The 18,963-nt window shown below is 41.9% G+C and overlaps 1 protein-coding gene across 1 annotated transcript in view; it reads left to right on the top strand.

Moving 5' to 3' along the window:
• The window catches only part of clstn2a (calsyntenin 2a), a 59,199-nt gene that overhangs the window by 5,887 nt on the left and 34,349 nt on the right, over window positions 1-18,963 (top strand). The window contains exon 2 of the mRNA XM_049746314.2: window positions 18,209-18,331. Coding sequence (XP_049602271.1) covers window positions 18,209-18,331 — 123 coding nt within the window. The remainder of the gene's footprint in view (window positions 1-18,208; window positions 18,332-18,963) is intronic.

The raw sequence follows: 18,963 nt of genomic DNA, 5'->3' as shown, positions 1-18,963 counted from the left end.
CTATTAGATCTCTGTCAGCAGAAAAGGCAACGGCTGTTTTTTTTGCAGAGTCAGCATTGCTTTCGGTGCCAATAATGGAGGATCACCCTGGCTTTTCCAGCTCATTATTAGGAATCAATCGAAAGTGAAACATCATTTTAGTCAAGCGTACAATTGGTGAAGTTATGATGTGATTGACTAAAAGGATGGTGATTACTTTGGGAGCCAGATTATTTTCCTTATCATTCTCAGAATTCTGTTTTTCAACCATTTTATTTAGCTCGACTAAAATAGCCTCAGCATTTGTGGTTTTAAAAAATATTTTGAGATGCACACTGTTGGCAGAAACCAACCAAATCACACTTTTTTTTTTTTAAAATCAATTTTCCTGTCTCTTAATCTGTGTTTACGAATCTATTGGTTCTCTGTTGCCTTTGGCCCCGGCACCTGCTTTCTTCCCGAGTTCCCTCCTGCACAATTACACTCAGCCAGCCACCTAGCCACCCACACGCATCCGCTAAGGAGCTCCTCGGCTTCTGTAATAAAGCCGCTGTCCTTCCCAGTAATGGGGATCAGCTGCGGGTGAAGTGTGCCAAGACGGCTCCTCGGCAAAAGATCAGTGGCCGCTGTGGCCAACTTACTTATTTTGTTAACCTCCCTCGACCTTGATCTGCTCTCATCTCGTTACGCTTGGACCGCTGGTAGTCGCAATGCTCAAAGAGTGAAAAGTGATACATTATTTAAAGAGCTTCAGTTTAGACCTCCCGAGCAGCACGTCTTTATTTAGATAGTTGTCTCGAGGAGAACATTGGGGAGAAAATGCCGGTAATTGTTTAGGAGGCATGAATCTTTTCTATGCTGAAGCCATCAAAGTAAAAAAAAAAAAAGGTGTCAAAAATGGTTTAAATTTGTATCACATTCATTTTTTTTCTACTAGCTGGGATAGTTTGTGTAAAATTTCCATGTTGCTTCCTTAATCCATGTTTTTGAGGAAAGCACACAGGAAATGCTGGAGTTGGGCATTAATGCCGCTTTGGAATTACGCTTCACTGAAGTGTGATGGACCTTCCCCACACACAACACCACAACTGCTCCCTGCACCAGATTAAAATGTCTTGGCAATTCTCTGCAACTATGGTTTATCATGCACCCTCCAGTCCAACTTCCTTTAGTACCTGCCCTGAATCTGCAAGGGTGGGGTGGGGGGCAAGGATGAACCACAGAGAAGAATCATCATCATATCTGGGTCGAGGACAGGACAGTGTGGAGAGTGATAAGAAAAGAATAAAACAAATATTTGTGGTGTGGTGATGTTTCTATTGCATTGCCACTCATTGCCTGGCGATGTGAGCAGCCGGTGGTCCAAAGCGATTTATCATAATTATGTGCCGGTAGGCAGGAAATGTCACAGTAGGCAGGTCTGGGCACACCTGAGGTGGAAGCTGACGCTATTTCCAGGCAGCCTCACATCTACATGCCACCGTCAACAAATTTACAATTGAAGTCATGACGGGAAAAATGATGTAAACACTGAAACAGTGTTTTAATTTACAGAAATATGTCAAGTTGTGTAGAATTAATAGTATAGCAAAAATGGAATAGGAAATGCAACACGGTCAAAACATCAAGTGTTGAAATGGATCAAACAGGATTTCAATTTCCTCAAATCATTTGTCGGCCATTTTGCACATTAGCTGTGAGCTAGCGAATCATCAGCTAAACTGTTTACTTCATATACCGTATTTGCCGGTGTATAAGTCGACTCGGTGTATAAGTCGACCCCCTAAAATTCGACGGAAATTTACGATTTTATGATATATCCTTTGTATAAGTCGAGCTCAATTGTTGCATTATATTAAACTTCAAAATTCAATATGCAAAATTTATTGACGAAATGTGTTCAAATTCCGGGTGGCCGTGCGCATGCGGCTGTTTATAAGCACCGCGGAGGAGATCGCGGAGCCTCATTCGACTTCCAGCGGCCGGCGAGCTCGCGCACGCCGCCCGGCACCACCGGGAGGCCGGAAATAGCTCCAAGCCGAGCGGATCGGCACTTTATAAGCACCGCGGAGGAGATCGCGGAGCCTCATTCGACTTCCAGCGGCCAGCGCACTCGCGCACGCCGCCCGGCACCACCGGGCGGCCGTGCACACGCGCCGGGTGGCCGAAAATAGCTCCGGCCGAGCGGATCGGCACTTTATAAGCACCGCGGATGAAATCGCGGAGCCTCATTCGACTTCCAGCGGGCCGCGCACTCGCGCACGCCGCCCGGTTCAAATTTTCTAAGTGCCAACGGCTCTTGCGCCATAAAGAGTCCGCCTCGGCTGGTTCCCCATGTCGGCCAGAACAAGTGAAAATTCGGCCTCTTCCCCTGGAAGTCCGGCCAAGTTTGGCGAATATTTTCTAAGTGCCAACGACTCAACCGCCGTAAAGTGTCCGCCTCGGCTGGTTCCCCATGTCGGCCACCACAAGTGAAAATTCGGCCTCTTCCCCTGGAAGTCTGGCCAAGTTTGGCAAATATTTTCAAAGTGCGAACGACTCAACCGCCGTAAAGTGTCCGCCTCGGCTGGTTCCCCGTGTCGGCCACCACAAGTGAAAATTCGGCCTCTTCCCCTGGAAGTCCGGCCAAGTTTGGCGAATATTTTCTAAGTGCCAACGACTCAACCGCCGTAAAGTGTCCGCCTCGGCTGGTTCCTCCGGTCGGCCAGAACAAGTGAAAATTCGGCCTCTTCCCCTGGAAGTCTGGCCAAGTTTGGCGAATATTTTCTAAGTGCCAACGACATTCATTTAGACATGGCGATTGAATGCTTACGTACCGGTAGTTATTGTCGTTGCTTGACGCGCGATGACTCGCACATTCGCTCAATACCCAGTACTTCCCCCTAGCAGTCATCGTCGCTGCCTGGCTTTCGATGTCCGTTATTGAGGTGAGAATATTTGAAATTGTTGCTGAGGATGCGTGTTAATGAGACGAACGCTTTATAATGATTCAGTTTCTCGCTGTTTGATGAGCCTGACGGACGCACACCCACGCACAATGAGATGCATGAGAAACAGCCTTGGTTACCATCACATTTGAAGCGATGAATACGAAGTTAAATTTTATGACTCGGTGTATAAGTCGAGGTCGATTTTTTTCGGTCGATTTTGGATCGAAAAAGGTCGACCAATACACCGGCAAATACGGTATTATTCTAAAAAGTCAATTCACCACACATTCTTGAAACGAGCATTTTGTTTTCCTTGCGGGATGTTTGTATTTATTTTTAGTCCCAAGAGCCGCGGGTTATATTTGTTGTGATGTTGGCATCTCATTAAAGCGGCCTTAAATGACAGATGTCACTTTGTATCCCCATCTGTTTTTCTTTCACCTCCGACGATTCTTTATCTCGACTCGAGTGTCATTTTGACCTCGTTCAGCTTACCTGTACCGTTTCGTAATGAATGTTTTTGGACGTGTACACTCGTCGGAATCAACCGGTAGTAGTGTTGTGTGTGCTGCTCGACTGCACAGTGTGGTGCTTGAGAGTTGTAAATGATTAATAATTCCCTGCTGTGGTGTGTCTGTCAAGACTGGAGCTCAAACCAGTGTCACTCTACTCATTGCTGTCACTGAATGAAAATTGTAAGACTGGGTTGTCAGTCCAGGAGTTTTGCCACAAACCACCAGTTGTTAATTTTTTTTTAACACAGAATTTTTTTTGTACATATTTCAGCTTATGATTAAATATTGACGTATTTTCATCAGCAGCTATTGCCAAGAATCATCATAATGGCTCCGTTGAATAAGGGAGGCTTACTCATTTGTGACTCATTCAGTACCATTGACGGTAATAGACGTCAAAGATATTAACCGGGTTGGCAGTGAACGAGTTAACATGCTCGACGACACGGTGACGACGCCATTGTGTCCCCTCGTTGAAACTCTGCTCCTCCCCTCGTTTTCCTAAATGTGTGAAGTTTTCAAGTAGCTCCTTGAACATGTTGCGCAACAACATTCATTTGAGCCGAGTAGACTTTCTGTCTTCATTAAAATTTAAATCATTTTCCCTCGGAAACCAGTGCTCCATTTTTACTTTCACTGAGCTATGCAGCTTTACTTGTACACACCTTCCCTATCTAGGCCAATGCCTCCCTTGGCCACAGCGTTACGAAAAGAACCAAATTACACAGATCAGTCACATCAGTGGTTTGAATGCGAGTAGTACCTGCGAGGATCACCGCCGATAGTTTGACCCACAAACTAAATCGGTATTGGTCTGCATTAGTAAACATTATGGATGAGAACATTACTCACACGACTTTCTTTCTCAATCTGCATCAAAAAGGTCAGCCGATGGAAGCCATTCTTCAGGGCAATAAGCCCCCCCCCCTCCTTTCTTGCTATTTTCAACCTTACTTATGAATCCATTTTTATCAGCTCTAATGAAATTTGCCCGCTCTCCCTATTGCATTAGCTTCCATCGCTCTCCGCCTGGAAGATGACTCGGGGCCCTCGATAGAGCCTTATCACACTGCAGCCAAGACTGGGACAATTATTCAGCCATTAGACCAACTCGGAAGTCTGATGAGCTTCATGGCCAGACATCTGCCTATAAATAAGCTCCACCACTTGATGCAAAACCTTTGACAGAGCATTCATACACATACAGGAGCCCTTTCAAGTTGATATTGTATTTTAGGTGACACATTTCCCCTGTCCTTTGTAGAACAATTCTCTCTTCATATTGGACTGGATTAATAATCTTTTTTAGTAGAGCCAAGGAGTCATGTGATATATTTGTGTCGCTGGCATTGTAAAGCAGCCAGCACATACGGCTGCAGCCGCTCCGTCTTTGAAAACAAAGCCTAGTTGTTTGGATGTTATATTTTCAGAAGAATCCTTTTAACTACATCCCCAAAGAGAGAAAAAGAGATTTATTCATCTTGGAGAGAAATTCACTCCTGCATTCGTCTCCACAATGTAAACAAAATTTCTCACTATAATAATTATGAAACATGGTCTTTGTAGTCTTTTCTCAAAGAAAAAAAAAAAAAACAGTGGCGCCTGGAGATATACGTACGACATTTAATTTAGTGTTTGTCAAGATAAATATCCTGATGCAGGAGCACCAATTTGCCGTTTAGCAATTAGCCAATAAATATATTAATTCTTAAAAAAAGGCTTCAAGCTGTATTTATTTTTATTTTTTTAATTTATTAGTATTTTTTTTATTTATTTATCTATTTTCCAGTGTATTAAATCTAAAAACAATTTATTTTGTTCAAATGCGCATCCATACAGGATACACATTTACATTGAGTACATTTGTGCAGTATACATTTTTTAAAGTCAAGCCAACTAGCTTCACGATACCAATTTGGAATTCAGTTGCAATTTATCAGGAGATGCTCATCCTCCCAACGGAATGCTCTGCCGGCCCGGGTCTGAACAGAGCCCATTTACGCAGTAGGTGAATATGAATGTGCACACACTTGAATCGATTTCCAGTCGGTTACTGCTGGCCAAGTGTTTGATCAAATCAATCTTTTTCATGGTTTTGCCGAAGACAATGAACACTACCCGATGAGAAGCCCATGTTGATCTTCTGCATTTCGAGCCATTAATGCAGAAAGAGGCTTCCCTCCCCACACATGCTGAATACAAGGATCAATAAACAGCAGACACATCATAGCAGCTAGATGAAACACATTGGGTATTACCGTATTTTCCACACTATAAGGCGCACCTAAAAACCTCCAATTTTCTCTCAGTGCGCCTTATAATCAGGTGCGCCTTATATATGGACCAATATTGAGCCACTACAGCAGGCGTGTCCAAAGTCCGGCTCGCGGGCCAAATGTATATATCTTATATATGGACAAAGTTTTAAAATGGGCCATTCATTGAAGGTGCGCCTTATAATCCGGTGCGCCTTATATATGGACAAAGTTTTAAAATGGGCCATTCATTGAAGGTATATAATAATCCGGTGCGCCTTATAGCGCGGAAAATACGGTAAATGGCCCAAACTGGAGAGACTTAGTGCATTTGTTTCCAGAATTGCTGAGCCACTATTTCAATTTGAAATGATTACTGCGATTAGTAAGTATCAACAGCCACTTAAACTTTCCACAAGACGATCAACACAAATTGGCGGTAAAACCGCACGTTTTGGTCACACGGCTTTGCTAACAAAAAGAAAAAAAGAGAACTGCCACAGAGATTCATTCGGCTGATATTTAACCTTAAAGGCAAGCTAACTTATAGTGGAGCTGCTCCTTCCCGTTCAGCCCATATGACATCTCTGAGGCATTCAATTAGGATGGCTTCCTTCCGAGTGCCTCCCTTTGGAAATGTCAAACTTAGACTCAGACTTGTCTGAGTAGAATGAAATGGCTCTGCGGGGGGTCCATATTGCTCATCTTTTTGCCCGGGAACACTTGATGACCCCGTAAGAGTCGCTGGAGGAGTGACACCTGTATTATATTAGCTCAGCCACTTGCCAGGTAAGGGGCAGAAAATGAATGCATGGACCGAGGGGAGCTTTGCTTAGTTGATATGCCGAGGCAGTTCCAAAATGTGCCCACTGGCAAACATCCTGTTAAAACTCAGCTAACATAGTCAGAAGTGCTTCTGTGTTTGCAGCTCCAGATGCATAAGATGCATCCAGGGACACATTCCACCACCACGGCTCGCTCACAAAACCCGAAAAGTCCAGAAATCCTGCAGTCACAAAGTCAAATTAAAAAAGACCTTCGTAATATCCTTAGCAGAGTTTGTTGGTAGATAATGACGTACTAAAAACCGACGATGTGGTGGTATTATTGAGCGGAACAAAAGCATAGATGGGAACCATTGGAGTGACGGACAAAGTGACCAAGTGATGTCTTGTGATAGCAAAGCAAACACAAAGACTGAGAGATGTTTGGCTGCGGCTATAGAAAACAGGCCACTTGGGAAATGGGGAAAGGAAATTCAATTTGATGGTAATCTGATGTACACATTCTACTGTTTGTGAGTTAAATTAGATTTTGGATCGGTTTGCTTTAGCCCCTGCCTGCCCCTTACACTATTAGGGAGGGAGATTTCTCTCCAAAGATCTATGGTTGTGTCTGATTGAAGAATCATGCTGAGGCAATAATGGACAGATGGTAATCTATCAAACAGACAACAAAATACTTGATGTCTTCTCCTGTCACCTTATTTTTCCTTCATTTTGTGTAAGATTTGTTTCTTGAACTGACTTGGGTAAAGTTGGAAAAATCAACCTACCGTATTTTCCGGGCTATAAGGCGCACCGGACTATAAAGCACACCAGTAATGCATCATGTCAGATTTTTAATCCAAATCAAATCATTCTCCATTTTATCTTTATTATTTCAACTTCAGATGCAGCAAATTACTTTATAATCACAAAATAATGATCCATGGTCTTTTTGATTCATGATTCGTAGTCTTCAGCGGGCCACTCATGATTGATTTCATGACACAATGCTTTGGGCCAGTTTAAATTTAGGAATTTGGTCCATGTATAAGGCGTACCAGACTATAAGGCGCATTGTCAGAAAATTTGAGGTTTTTAGGTGCACCTTATAGTCCGGAAAATACAGTATTGTGTCTGTTTAGGTTTAGAAGCAACACACATATTTGAACACAATTGGTGGAGCAATTCAGGTAGACAAATAAAATGAATGCATTAGCTGAGCTTTAGGTAATAAGGTACAGTGTGCTGATTTCAGGCCTCACACAAAAAAGAAAAAGAGATGCATTTAAGGATTCAATCTGAGCTTTTGTTTAAAATTTTAATAACTAGACCTATTCAAAGCTTAGGTCAAGTTTTTTTTTTTTTAATGAATTGCAAAGTATGAGTCAGCCTTTTGAAAGCATGGTGTTTTGCCATATTTTTCCACTTCTCTGTGCAATGAACTTTGACAAGCCTTCAACATCTCTTGCTGATGTGAGTGGTGGAACAGGTGCCGTCTTGTTAGACCAGAACAAATCTGGATAGAAGTACTGAAGCAGAGCCATCTACAGAAATTTCCACTTCATAAATTGCTTTTGGATAAAAAAATAAAAAAAAAAGAGGACCTTGCTTCATTTCTGATGATTAATACGTTGAAAATCTTCCACATCCTTCTTAACTCATTCAGTGCCATTGACGTCAATTTCTAACTGAACAATTGAATGCTTCCAATTTTATGGGAACAGTTTCAAAAATCAAATGTGCCTAATGTGCCCTGTATTCTTGTTTTTGGACACAAATCAATCAATTCATGAAACCAGGAAGAAAAAAAAAAATCAACTTGCGGTCTTGTTCGTAACACAAACCCCGCCCTCCACGGTCAATTTTATTTCATACTCTACTCCGAACGACTCAGCGATAGCTAAAAGTCGATATTTCGGATGTAAATTGCACATTCCAAGTTTTCCGGTCTTTTGCCAAGCCTGACTGGACTGGAAAATACTGTTTAAAGCCTCAGGCTGGCTGCAAGGGTAGCGAGGACAAATCACCCAGTGCAAACCTCATCCGTGTAGCCTGCTCACAGCTCCCTGTCCAAATTCTAATCAGGAGCCAAACGGCAGGGAAAATGGATTGGGTGGAGAACAGGTGGAGCATGGAAGGTGCCAGCCAAAGGGGTTTGAACCGGAAATAATGACAATTACCGTTTGATCTCATCACACTGGCATCCTCCTCCGAGCCGCTTTATGCTGGGTGGTCTCCGTCTAACGGAATGGAACACATTGGACCACCTAAGTCGGTTTCTAATGAAGCTAATTCCTCATCCACGTTTAAGCGTTTCTCTTTCCCTCATCAGCTTCTCATGTTGAGTTTCGGCTCGCTTCCATTCTAGCTGAAGGATATTTATCTATTTCTCTTCAATGGTGTCGTGCGTGATGGCGCATGATATGTTTAAAGATATCGACTATAATTTCTTTTTCTTTCTCTGATATGCTGTGTATTCTACAACTGATCAAACAGAAGAAAAATATCTTAACTATTCCTCATCGAGATTCACCCTGGACTAATGTAAACGTATCATTGCTGGATAATGAGTCCAGACACCATGCTGTGTCGTTGGGACTAGAAGAATGATAGATGATAACGACACTTGAGTATTGGAGTGGGCTGAAAGTGGTGGATGAGTGCAAGAATGAGGGCCTTGTTAAAATGATGGGACGACGAGACATAAAAATTTAATTGACTCTCCAACTTGAGGGTAGCGTAAAAGTATCATCAAATAAAATCCAGTGAAGAATAGTCAGTTCTGTGATGTTTGTCTTCTCCTCTCAATATATTTAATAACGATCGTTTCAGACCCACTTGTAAATTTCACTGTCAAGAAGACTATCAAACATTACTTAACTCTTGCGAGCCCTCCAGCTAAGTTTCTTTTTCACTCAAGCGGCTCATGTTAACGTGCTAACGTCTCTGTTTCCTTTAATTCCTTGCCGCTGGGAATTGTTACCTGTCTTCCAAGGCTGTCACTCTGAGCAGTTAATCGACGTGGGAAATGATCCAGCAATCGAATTCGACAATCAAATCTAGCAATCGCTGCGGAAATGTGTCATGTGACCACCGGGGCTGCTGTGACTGACATCGTCGCTAACATTTTTTCCTAAATGTTTTCTCAGAGACTAATACCTGGAATCTCGGTCCGATTATCAAACGGCAATATTGTGCTGTAAGCTAAAATGGAGTCTTAAATAAGACTGGAAACAAAAATTGAACGTATGTGTGTCTCTTTAAAAGGCCTGAATGAGAACGTAGAGTTGGCTAGCTGCTAAATTGCTAAACAGTTAGCCACTCTGTGTTGAGTGACAGGTGGTCATCTAAAAAATATGGCGACTGTATTTTTGTTACGGTTTTGTTTTATGTCTCCCCTGCAATCGACCTGATTAAAATCCTGACTCATTGTCCCGTGTGTGCGTGTGATGCAAAATGGAACTTTAAAGTTGTGCTGAAGTCTCCACACACCTAATTATGTTAATGGGGCAAGCATTATCTGCTATGCAATACGTGTACTTTAGACATGGTTATGTCCCTCTTGGGTGGATGGTGTTTGAAAAGGACAAGCGATGCAACGTTCCCTGAACAGAGGCCTGCTTTAGGCAATGTTACGAGTTGTAATTCCCATTATGTTTTCCTTCACATGGTCAAGTCAGTCCCATCAGAAGGAGCTGCTCATCCTAATGCAATCTACCTCGCCTTGGAGACCGTGTAGCCCGAGGCAGAGATAATCAGCTTCCGTGAAGCTACCAACATTTTTTTTGAAAAGGTCCTCTGGGTTCAGCTTGGCTTGTACTCTTTGTTTTGTTTTCTTTGTTAGGGTTTTTGGCACTTTCCTGCCCCTACCTTGCCAACATGGCGGTCTCAAAACACCCTTTTACAAAGTTCATAAAAAATAAGTGTAGTCTGGGAAAAAGGTTGGTTCAAGGTTGTTACTGACCTTGAGTGTTTATTATTTAAAAAAAAAAGTTAAATTTAAACCATGACCGTGCCTGTAATGCAAATCATCTATAATTATTTATTATTATCATCATCTTTAGTATTATCCATCCATCCATTTTCCATACCACTTATCCCTTTACTATTATTATAATAATTATTATTATTATTTTTACCATAATACAATAAGTAAATAATTGGCTGGTTGAGGGTTTTTTTTCCCCATCCACCTAATTGTTTCTGATGTGAGAGTTGCCATTGGATAGGAGTAATTTGTCTTTGCTTGGTGTATTTGGCATTATGAGTAATGGTACTTTCAGACTTTTCTGCTCCCTTGATTACTTTGACCCCCACCTTTCCTCCCACGTACCCATTTATTCTAGTGGCGTATTCTTTCAAATGCAATATGACCAAGTTTGACAAAGTCACATGGACAATGTGTGTCCAAATCACAAGGCTGCAGAGCTTGCGGAAATTTAATGTGTAGAAATACACACTAACGTTCAATTTAAAATTTCATAAGGGAAATTAGAATGGATGTTAGTTATAAACTTTCTGACAATTGCCCGGTGACCAGCACATTTCTCGCTCAAAGGCGGCTTGGATCGTCTCACCTATTGAGGAAAAGCACGCTAGAAAATGGATGGCTGCTTGAAGCCAATCTGTTACGATTGTCGCCATGCTTAGTTGGCTGGTAAGATGCTGGTCATGTCCACTTCTCGTGCTACTCGGAATTAGATGAATGCTTCTGTGTGAAGCCTGATTAGTGTTAGTGACAGCTCATAGATCTTTCGGTAGCACTTTCTCAACCTTGCCTTTCCAGTCATCCAACCGGGAAATGCACCTTTGAATCTTTTTCTTTTTTTTTTTAACTAGAGACATTTTTCTGTGCAAAAAAAATAAAAACTTGTTTGATAGTTTTTATTTTTTGTAAATCAACCGCCACCAAAGCAAATGATTGAATTATCCATGACTATTAAAATACAATATTTTCATGTGATTCATTGTAATTCATATTTTGAACGTACCTTTTTTTATAATAATTTTTTTGAATTTATTTCTATAAAAACTTTTCTATGCATATAATGTAAACTCTAAGTGGAAGTTTCAAATGATTTTGACTTCATTGACTCTCAAATAAGCCTTCAAGTGTGGAGGCGGATCTTCAACCCTTCACAAAGAACTTTCATTGGACATTGTGAGCATTTCCATTTAGCGAGTAAAGAACTTAGATTTAAGAGGTGCATCAACCCAAGCCATGTTTATTGCGCTGCTCTGCTTAATTTAACGTTTCCAATCACTTCATATGCTAATTCATTATCAGGATGAAGCCCGGGCTGAAACTAGATGTAAACAATCGGCAAATTGAAGAAGAATTCAAATGTTCAAGGCAAATACATACATCATTCAAGAGGAAATAGTAGCACGATAACGTTGCCCTTGATTCGCTATCTCTTTGATTCCATCCAGTCACATTGACTATGATGATATAAAACAAAATTGTACATGCTTGGTTTTCTAAGCAAAACACCTCCGCAGCTAAGCAGGCTGCATACATAAATGCAGAAGCGCATATGCCGTACACATTCCACATTTGTGCCGCGTTTGGCATATGACTGTGTTGAAGGCGCTACAGCCTCCATGCTGTTGCTCCAGTTTATCTTCACCTGTCAGACATCCTCTTCGTCACTCTCACGGGCTGCTGGGAATTCCACACGCATCCACACACACACTCCAAACGTGCATTCATAGTTGGTAGTAGCAAGTTGCCCAAGGCTGTTGCTGAAATGTGACTGTCTAAGGCTTAGACTCTAAGCAACAAGCATTTTAAAAAAAATTTTTTTTTTTAGTTCTGCCAGTCAATAGTTGGCCGCTGCTTGCTAACCGGCTCCTGCGTGGTGGTTTGGATACAACCTCGGGCTATTGCGTATCACACAGCTGTGAGTCGGATGGGCTAATCTTCAATAAACATGCATCAAGACGTACTTTCTTATTAGTCGAATTGTAAAATTAGGCCTGGTTTTGAAGATATAGGACATACCGTATTTCATCTCTCGGTGTATAAGTCGACCCCCTAAAATTCGACGGAAATTTACGATTTTATGATATATCCTTTGTATAAGTCGAGCTCAATTGTTGCATTATATTAAACTTCAAAATTCAATATGCGAAATTTATTGACGAAATGTGTTCAAATTCCGGGAGGCCGTGCGCATGCGGCTGTTTATAAGCACCGCGGAGGAGATCGCGGCCGGCGAGCTCGCGCACGCCGCCCGGCACCAACGGGAGGCCGGAAATAGCTCCAAGCCGAGCGGATCGGCACTTTATAAGCACCGCGGAGGAGATCGCGGCCGGCGAGCTCGCGCACGCCGCCCGGCACCAACGGGAGGCCGGAAATAGCTCCAAGCCGAGCGGATCGGCACTTTATAAGCACCGCGGAGGAGATAGCGGCCGGCGAGCTCGCGCACGCCGCCCGGCACCAACGGGAGGCCGGAAATAGCTCCAAGCCGAGCGGATCGGCACTTTATAAGCACCGCGGAGGAGATCGCGGCCGGCGAGCTCGCGCACGCCGCCCGGCACCAACGGGAGGCCGGAAATATCTCCAAGCCGAGCGGATCGGCACTTTATAAGCACCGCGGAGGAGATAGCGGCCGGCGAGCTCGCGCACGCCGCCCGGCACCAACGGGAGGCCGGAAATAGCTCCAAGCCGAGCGGATCGGCACTTTATAAGCACCGCGGAGGAGATCGCGGCCGGCGAGCTCGCGCACGCCGCCCGGCACCAACGGGAGGCCGGAAATATCTCCAAGCCGAGCGGATCGGCACTTTATAAGCACCGCGGAGGAGATCGCGGCCGGCGAGCTCGCGCACGCCGCCCGGCACCAACGGGAGGCCGGAAATAGCTCCAAGCCGAGCGGATCGGCACTTTATAAGCACCGCGGAGGAGATCGCGGCCGGCGAGCTCGCGCACGCCGCCCGAAACCAACGGGAGGCCGGAAATAACTCCAAGCTGAGCGGATCGGCACTTTATAAGCACCGCGGAGGAGATCGCGGCCGGCGAGCTCGCGCACGCCGCCCGGCAGCAACGGCAGGCCGGACATAGCTCCAAGCCGAGCGGATCGGCACTTTATAAGCACCGCGGAGGAGATCGCGGCCGGCGAGCTCGCGCACGCCGCCCGGCACCAACGGGAGGCCGGAAATAGCTCCAAGCCGAGCGGATCGGCACTTTATAAGCACCGCGGAGGAGATCGCGGCGTCTCATTGGACTTCCAGCGGGCCACGCACTCGCGCACGCCGCCCGGTTCAAATTTTTTAAGTGCAACGCACAATGAGATGCATGAGAAACGGCCTTGGTTACCATCACATTTGAAGCGATGAATACGAAGTTAAATTTTATGACTCGGTGTATAAGTCGAGGTCGATTTTTTTCGGTCGATTTTGGATCGAAAAAGGTCGACCAATACACCGGCAAATACGGTATGTGTTAAACTTAAAGCCCGGGGGCCAGATACGGCCCGCCACATCATTCTATGTGGCCCGTGAAGACAAATTGTGCATCAAATTCGTGTGTCATTAATAAAATTTCAAAATTGTCTTCACTTTTAATATCTTTTTTTTGAAATATTTGACCAGTTTTTACTCATCTGATTTGAGAACAAGTTATTTGTCAGTTTGTTTTGTAGCTTTTACTGTATATAATATGAGGTGTTCAAACATTTATTTGGATAAGTCATAATGGCCCTTCGAAAGAAGCTATGACGACAATGCGGCCCGCCAAAAAAATGACTTTGACGCCCCTGATATAGGAAGATAGAAATGCCTTTGTAATAGGAGCATATACCCAGTCTCATGTGTGTGTGTCCATGTGTGTGTCTCTCAAGCTGCGGGGGAGAAAACAGTCAAGATCCCACAGAAGCACAACAAATTGCATCCTGATCTGATGAGATTTGTAAAATGTGTTTCTGACAATGCACTTTTAGAAGTAATCATATCAGGATGAAACTGGGTTTCATATTACAACTTTTGGTGTTGCATACCCACATCGTACATTATTTCATAACTTTATCAGCTCAGAGTTGGAATTTTTGATTCCTCCCTAATCTACATGTATATAGACCATTAGGAATTTCAGGAGATTTCCTGCGAGTGGTTTTCAATAAGGGGTGTGCTCACTTTTGATGCTAGCAGTTTAGCCATTTGGATATGGCTATGTGTTGGATGGTACAGTTTCACTGTTGTATATATATATTTTTTCCCCTGACAATTGTTTTCCCTACAGTTCCCCATAGGAAACAAAATGAATTTTTATCTGAATTTTCTGAAGGATTTTTGGGGTTTATAAAAACTATTGTAGACACCCTGAAATATCCTTGGGCCCCCTCCGAAGTAAAAAGAGATAGTGACAAGTCATTCAAGTGGAACAGTTTCTAATTCCACGCGGTCACTCACACAGCATGCATGTCAGCTCCTCTCATTGCCAGCTACTCTCAGTTAATGGAGATCACCCCTCCCGCCATCTTCATTTCTGTCCCGTTCTCTGATCTCGCTTTATTGTAATTTCCCTTCACTGCACTTTCACTTCACTTCTTTGCTGTCATCCTTTTGTGTGGATTTTTTGCCGAGCTACTGTAGCATGTCCATTAAGTAATATAAGCAAATGCTGAGGGCGCTGTGGCCTCCAGGGAGACGACAAAAGCAGATAAAAAAATGCCGTTGTTATACTGTCATTTTGAAAAAGTTCATGCACATTTATATGTAAAGCAATAGTCAATTATTTTTTGTTTAAATGATAATACGATCCCAATCATTTAGCACACTGTATTGTTTAGCGATTAGCCTCAGCAATCGATAAATATTTTTTTTCCTGTAGCTATGTGACACGGAGGGGTCGAGATCATTTGTGAAGGTTAACTTTACTCAATCTATACATCGACCTAATCCACATTTATTTGTTGCGTACATCTACGGCTGGTAGAAAAATATGCCAAAGCTGCAAAAAATGTGTCATCACGCCCATGTAAGTTTGATTTTTTTTCCCAATTCTCGCTTTTGGATGTTGTTTTCCGCCCCCACGTTGTTGACTTTTTCCTGTAGCTGCCTAACCCCCCCACAGCCTTTTGTCTTCCAATAATTCTGCTGACCGGGCACATTCACCACAACGGGTTTGCTCACTGTATATCCTACCCATCAAAATGCTCTGGAAAATAATTATCTTTCCACGTGGGTGGCTTCTTGACTTGTGACGGGACAAGATCAGAGTAATAGCCTTTTAAGTTCATTGTTTAGAAATAACAACACAAAATAAAAAAAAATAAAAAAAGAACATCCAACAAATCTCAACCGCAAACGACAGGAAGCGTCCTCAGAGAGCGTGTGGGAAGAATTAATGTCCTGAAAATGAGCCACCGGCAGTTTCTAACCAAGGACTACATGCGGCAGTCAATATGTGTAATTACACTCTTCATCCTAAGCATCTTACACTTCAGCGCTGAGACTTTAAAAGTCACCGTTGATGCTCTCGGTATTGATGTAATGTCGGCTCTGCATGGATAATGTACTGCTGTGGTCGGTATTATTATTATTATCATTATTATTATTCATCCATCTTCTGTTATTATTATTATTATTATTATTATTATTATTATTATTATTATTATTATTATTATGCAGGTACAGTTAAGCCTGATTATAACAAGTGATAGGGAAAATAAATGGATGGATGGAAAATTTATCAAGTCATATATCCTATTTTTCCATTTTTGGAAGGAGTAGCAACACACTACCAGATGTTTGGATTATCTTTAAAACAATCATTTTTATTTTATTTTTGGGGTTAACAGACGCAAATATTCTAGTTTGCTTCAGGGGTGAATTTGACAATATGAATTTAAGGAGCACAATGGCTCCAATGACAGGCCAGCATTTTGTTTATGGATTCCGGTTACTTCTTCTTTTCATGATAGATTTGATCCAGGCCTGGTGGAGTCCATTTTCAACTTTCCCAGTAAGTAAATTAGACCTCCATAATGGACACGGACGGCGACGCTGTGACGAGCGCAGATGTTCTGTTCGGCTTTGTTTGCCGTCAGACGCTTTTATAAAGTCAAAAGCAAGAACGTCAAGGACAAACACCTTTGCGTGCATAGATGATGACTTAAGTCTTGACGTTATGCAAGATGTATTTCAAATCATCTTTTCAAGAGAGAATAGAATATCATGATTGGTTTCAAGAACGTCAACTCACTCCTTTCTTTGTGAGGAATGCAAAACAGAATGCAGAACTCGCTAAACAATTGCACACTTGAGATTAACACTTTTTTTTTTAGGCCGCTATGTACTTATTGGATTGGGCAGATGGAAAGTGGGAGGGACTTTAATCCACACTGTCAGTAATTATTTGTGATGTGATCTGCACTAATCTCCAGATCATCTGCTGTACTTAAAGTCGTGTGGTGTGCACAGGGCTTTACTTTCTTCTCCACACCCAAAGCGATAACTCGCATTAAAAGGATCCGATGAGAGAATATTCATTGACTTTGAGTCTCATGCGTGAGCTACAAGGTTTTCACTTGCAAGAAAACATCTTGTGAAGGTTTTATTAACATAATAGACGGCGCTGCTGTCTGCTCTGTGCTGTATTTCCTCAAATAGTGGCCGGGGGCGTTTATTTACTCAACTAGCCGATGTCGGTTTTACGAAAGGGTGTTTATAAAGTACGAGGCGCCATCTCTGAACTAATTAAGCCGTGCTGTTCATGTGAGTGGAGGTCATATTTGAAGGAATGCTCTGTGTTATTTGGATGACCTTGCTCAAATCTCACTCACTGATAATGTGATGGTTTTCATGTGGCGGCAAATATATATATAAATTACATGAAATATTAGCAAAAATTAGGATTTGATGCTTTCTACTATGCATTTTTTTTGTGATGTCTCATTTAATTTTTTTCTTGTATATATATATATATATATATATATATATATATATATATATATATATATATATTTTTTTTTTTTTACACGACTCCATGTTTAATAAATAATGACTAATATTTTTGCCATTTGAGATATTGAGCATTCTATTGTGTGGTTGGAAAAGTAGGATTTTTTTTATGTGGCAGTGTTAGTCAAAATAATTTTTTTGGGTGAGGTCTTATATTTAATTTTTTTTTTTTGTATTTCATTTTTTTTACACTACTCCATGTTTAATAAATAATGACTAATACTTTTGCCATTTGAGATATTGAGCATTCTATTCTGTGGTTAGAAAAGTAGGACATTGGTTTTTTTTTTATGTGGCAGTGTTAGTCAAAAGAAATTTTTTTTGTGATGTCTCATTATTTAATTGTTTTATTTTTTTGTATTTTATTTTTTTTACACTACCCCATATTTAATAAATAATGACTAATACTTTTGCCGTTTGAGATAGAGCTTTCTATTCTGTGGTTGGAAAAGTAGGATATTGTTTTTTTATGTAGCAGTTTTAGTCAAAAGAAATTTGTTAAAAAAAAAAATATTGACTTGTTTTGTGTTTGACTGTTTCCTCTATCACCGAGATCAATAACAAAGATGGAACCGTAGCAATATATTTTTTTTCTTCTTCCATTCCCTCCAACTGCCTCATTCTAAAATCTTTTGAATTAACTCAGGACGTCCAGATGACATGATGTGCAGTGGAAAGAAACATGTGAATTACAAAAACAATCCTTGCAAGCCTTGCTTTAAATTGAAATGTGCATTCAAGTAAAACGTTAAACAGGAACAGCAAGATTAATATCTTTTTTTTTTCTTCCTCTTCTACAGTCAACAAGCACAAACCGTGGATAGAAGCTTCTTACCACGGCGTGATCACAGAAAACATGGGTACCGTGCTTCTGGACCCTCCTCTTGTTGCTCTTGACAAGGATGCACCAATTCCCTATGCAGGTAGCTACACACACATGAATATTAAAATAATTTTTCCGCCTGGCAACGTGACAGAGCTCGAATGAGTTAACATGTAACAATGACAGAAGAACATAATTATGAAGCTCATCTGCCGACGAGGCTTTCAGATGTTGATTGGGTTGTCTTATAAGAGGCAGCCATGCGATTATTGCAGAGCTGACAGTGACTGGAATGAGACGGCGAGCGGCCCTGTTATAATTTGATAAATTATTCGCAGACTCCAAGGCAAACAAAGAGCCTTTCTGGCAGTGAGCACTTAACTGCTCATTATGGACAAATGGTTTCTATTAATCCCGACGCTGACAACCATGAAAAATGGATATTCAACTTTATATTTGTTGTTTTTCTTGGGAATGCCAAAGATGACTTTTAGAATGCTAAATCAGAAGCGCTATGTTAGCACGCTTGACCTTGATGAGTGTGAAAACGCTTATAAAATTCTCCTCGCGAGCTTTACCGAGCCAATAAAGTCAAACTTACAGTAACATTAGACGAGACAGCTTAAGTTAGCGACTGAATAGCAAATGAGAAGCCAATAGGGTTGAAAAGGTGAAGAAAGCAGCAGACAAGACGCAAACGAGCTTTGATTAGATTTTTTTTTTTGCCCCCTC

The sequence above is a fragment of the Syngnathus scovelli genome, chromosome 17 (genome assembly GCF_024217435.2).
Source record: "Syngnathus scovelli strain Florida chromosome 17, RoL_Ssco_1.2, whole genome shotgun sequence".
NCBI classification, from domain to species: domain Eukaryota; kingdom Metazoa; phylum Chordata; class Actinopteri; order Syngnathiformes; family Syngnathidae; genus Syngnathus; species Syngnathus scovelli.
Note: the sequence above shows the minus strand (reverse complement) of the source record. Positions and strands in the feature narration are given on the sequence as shown.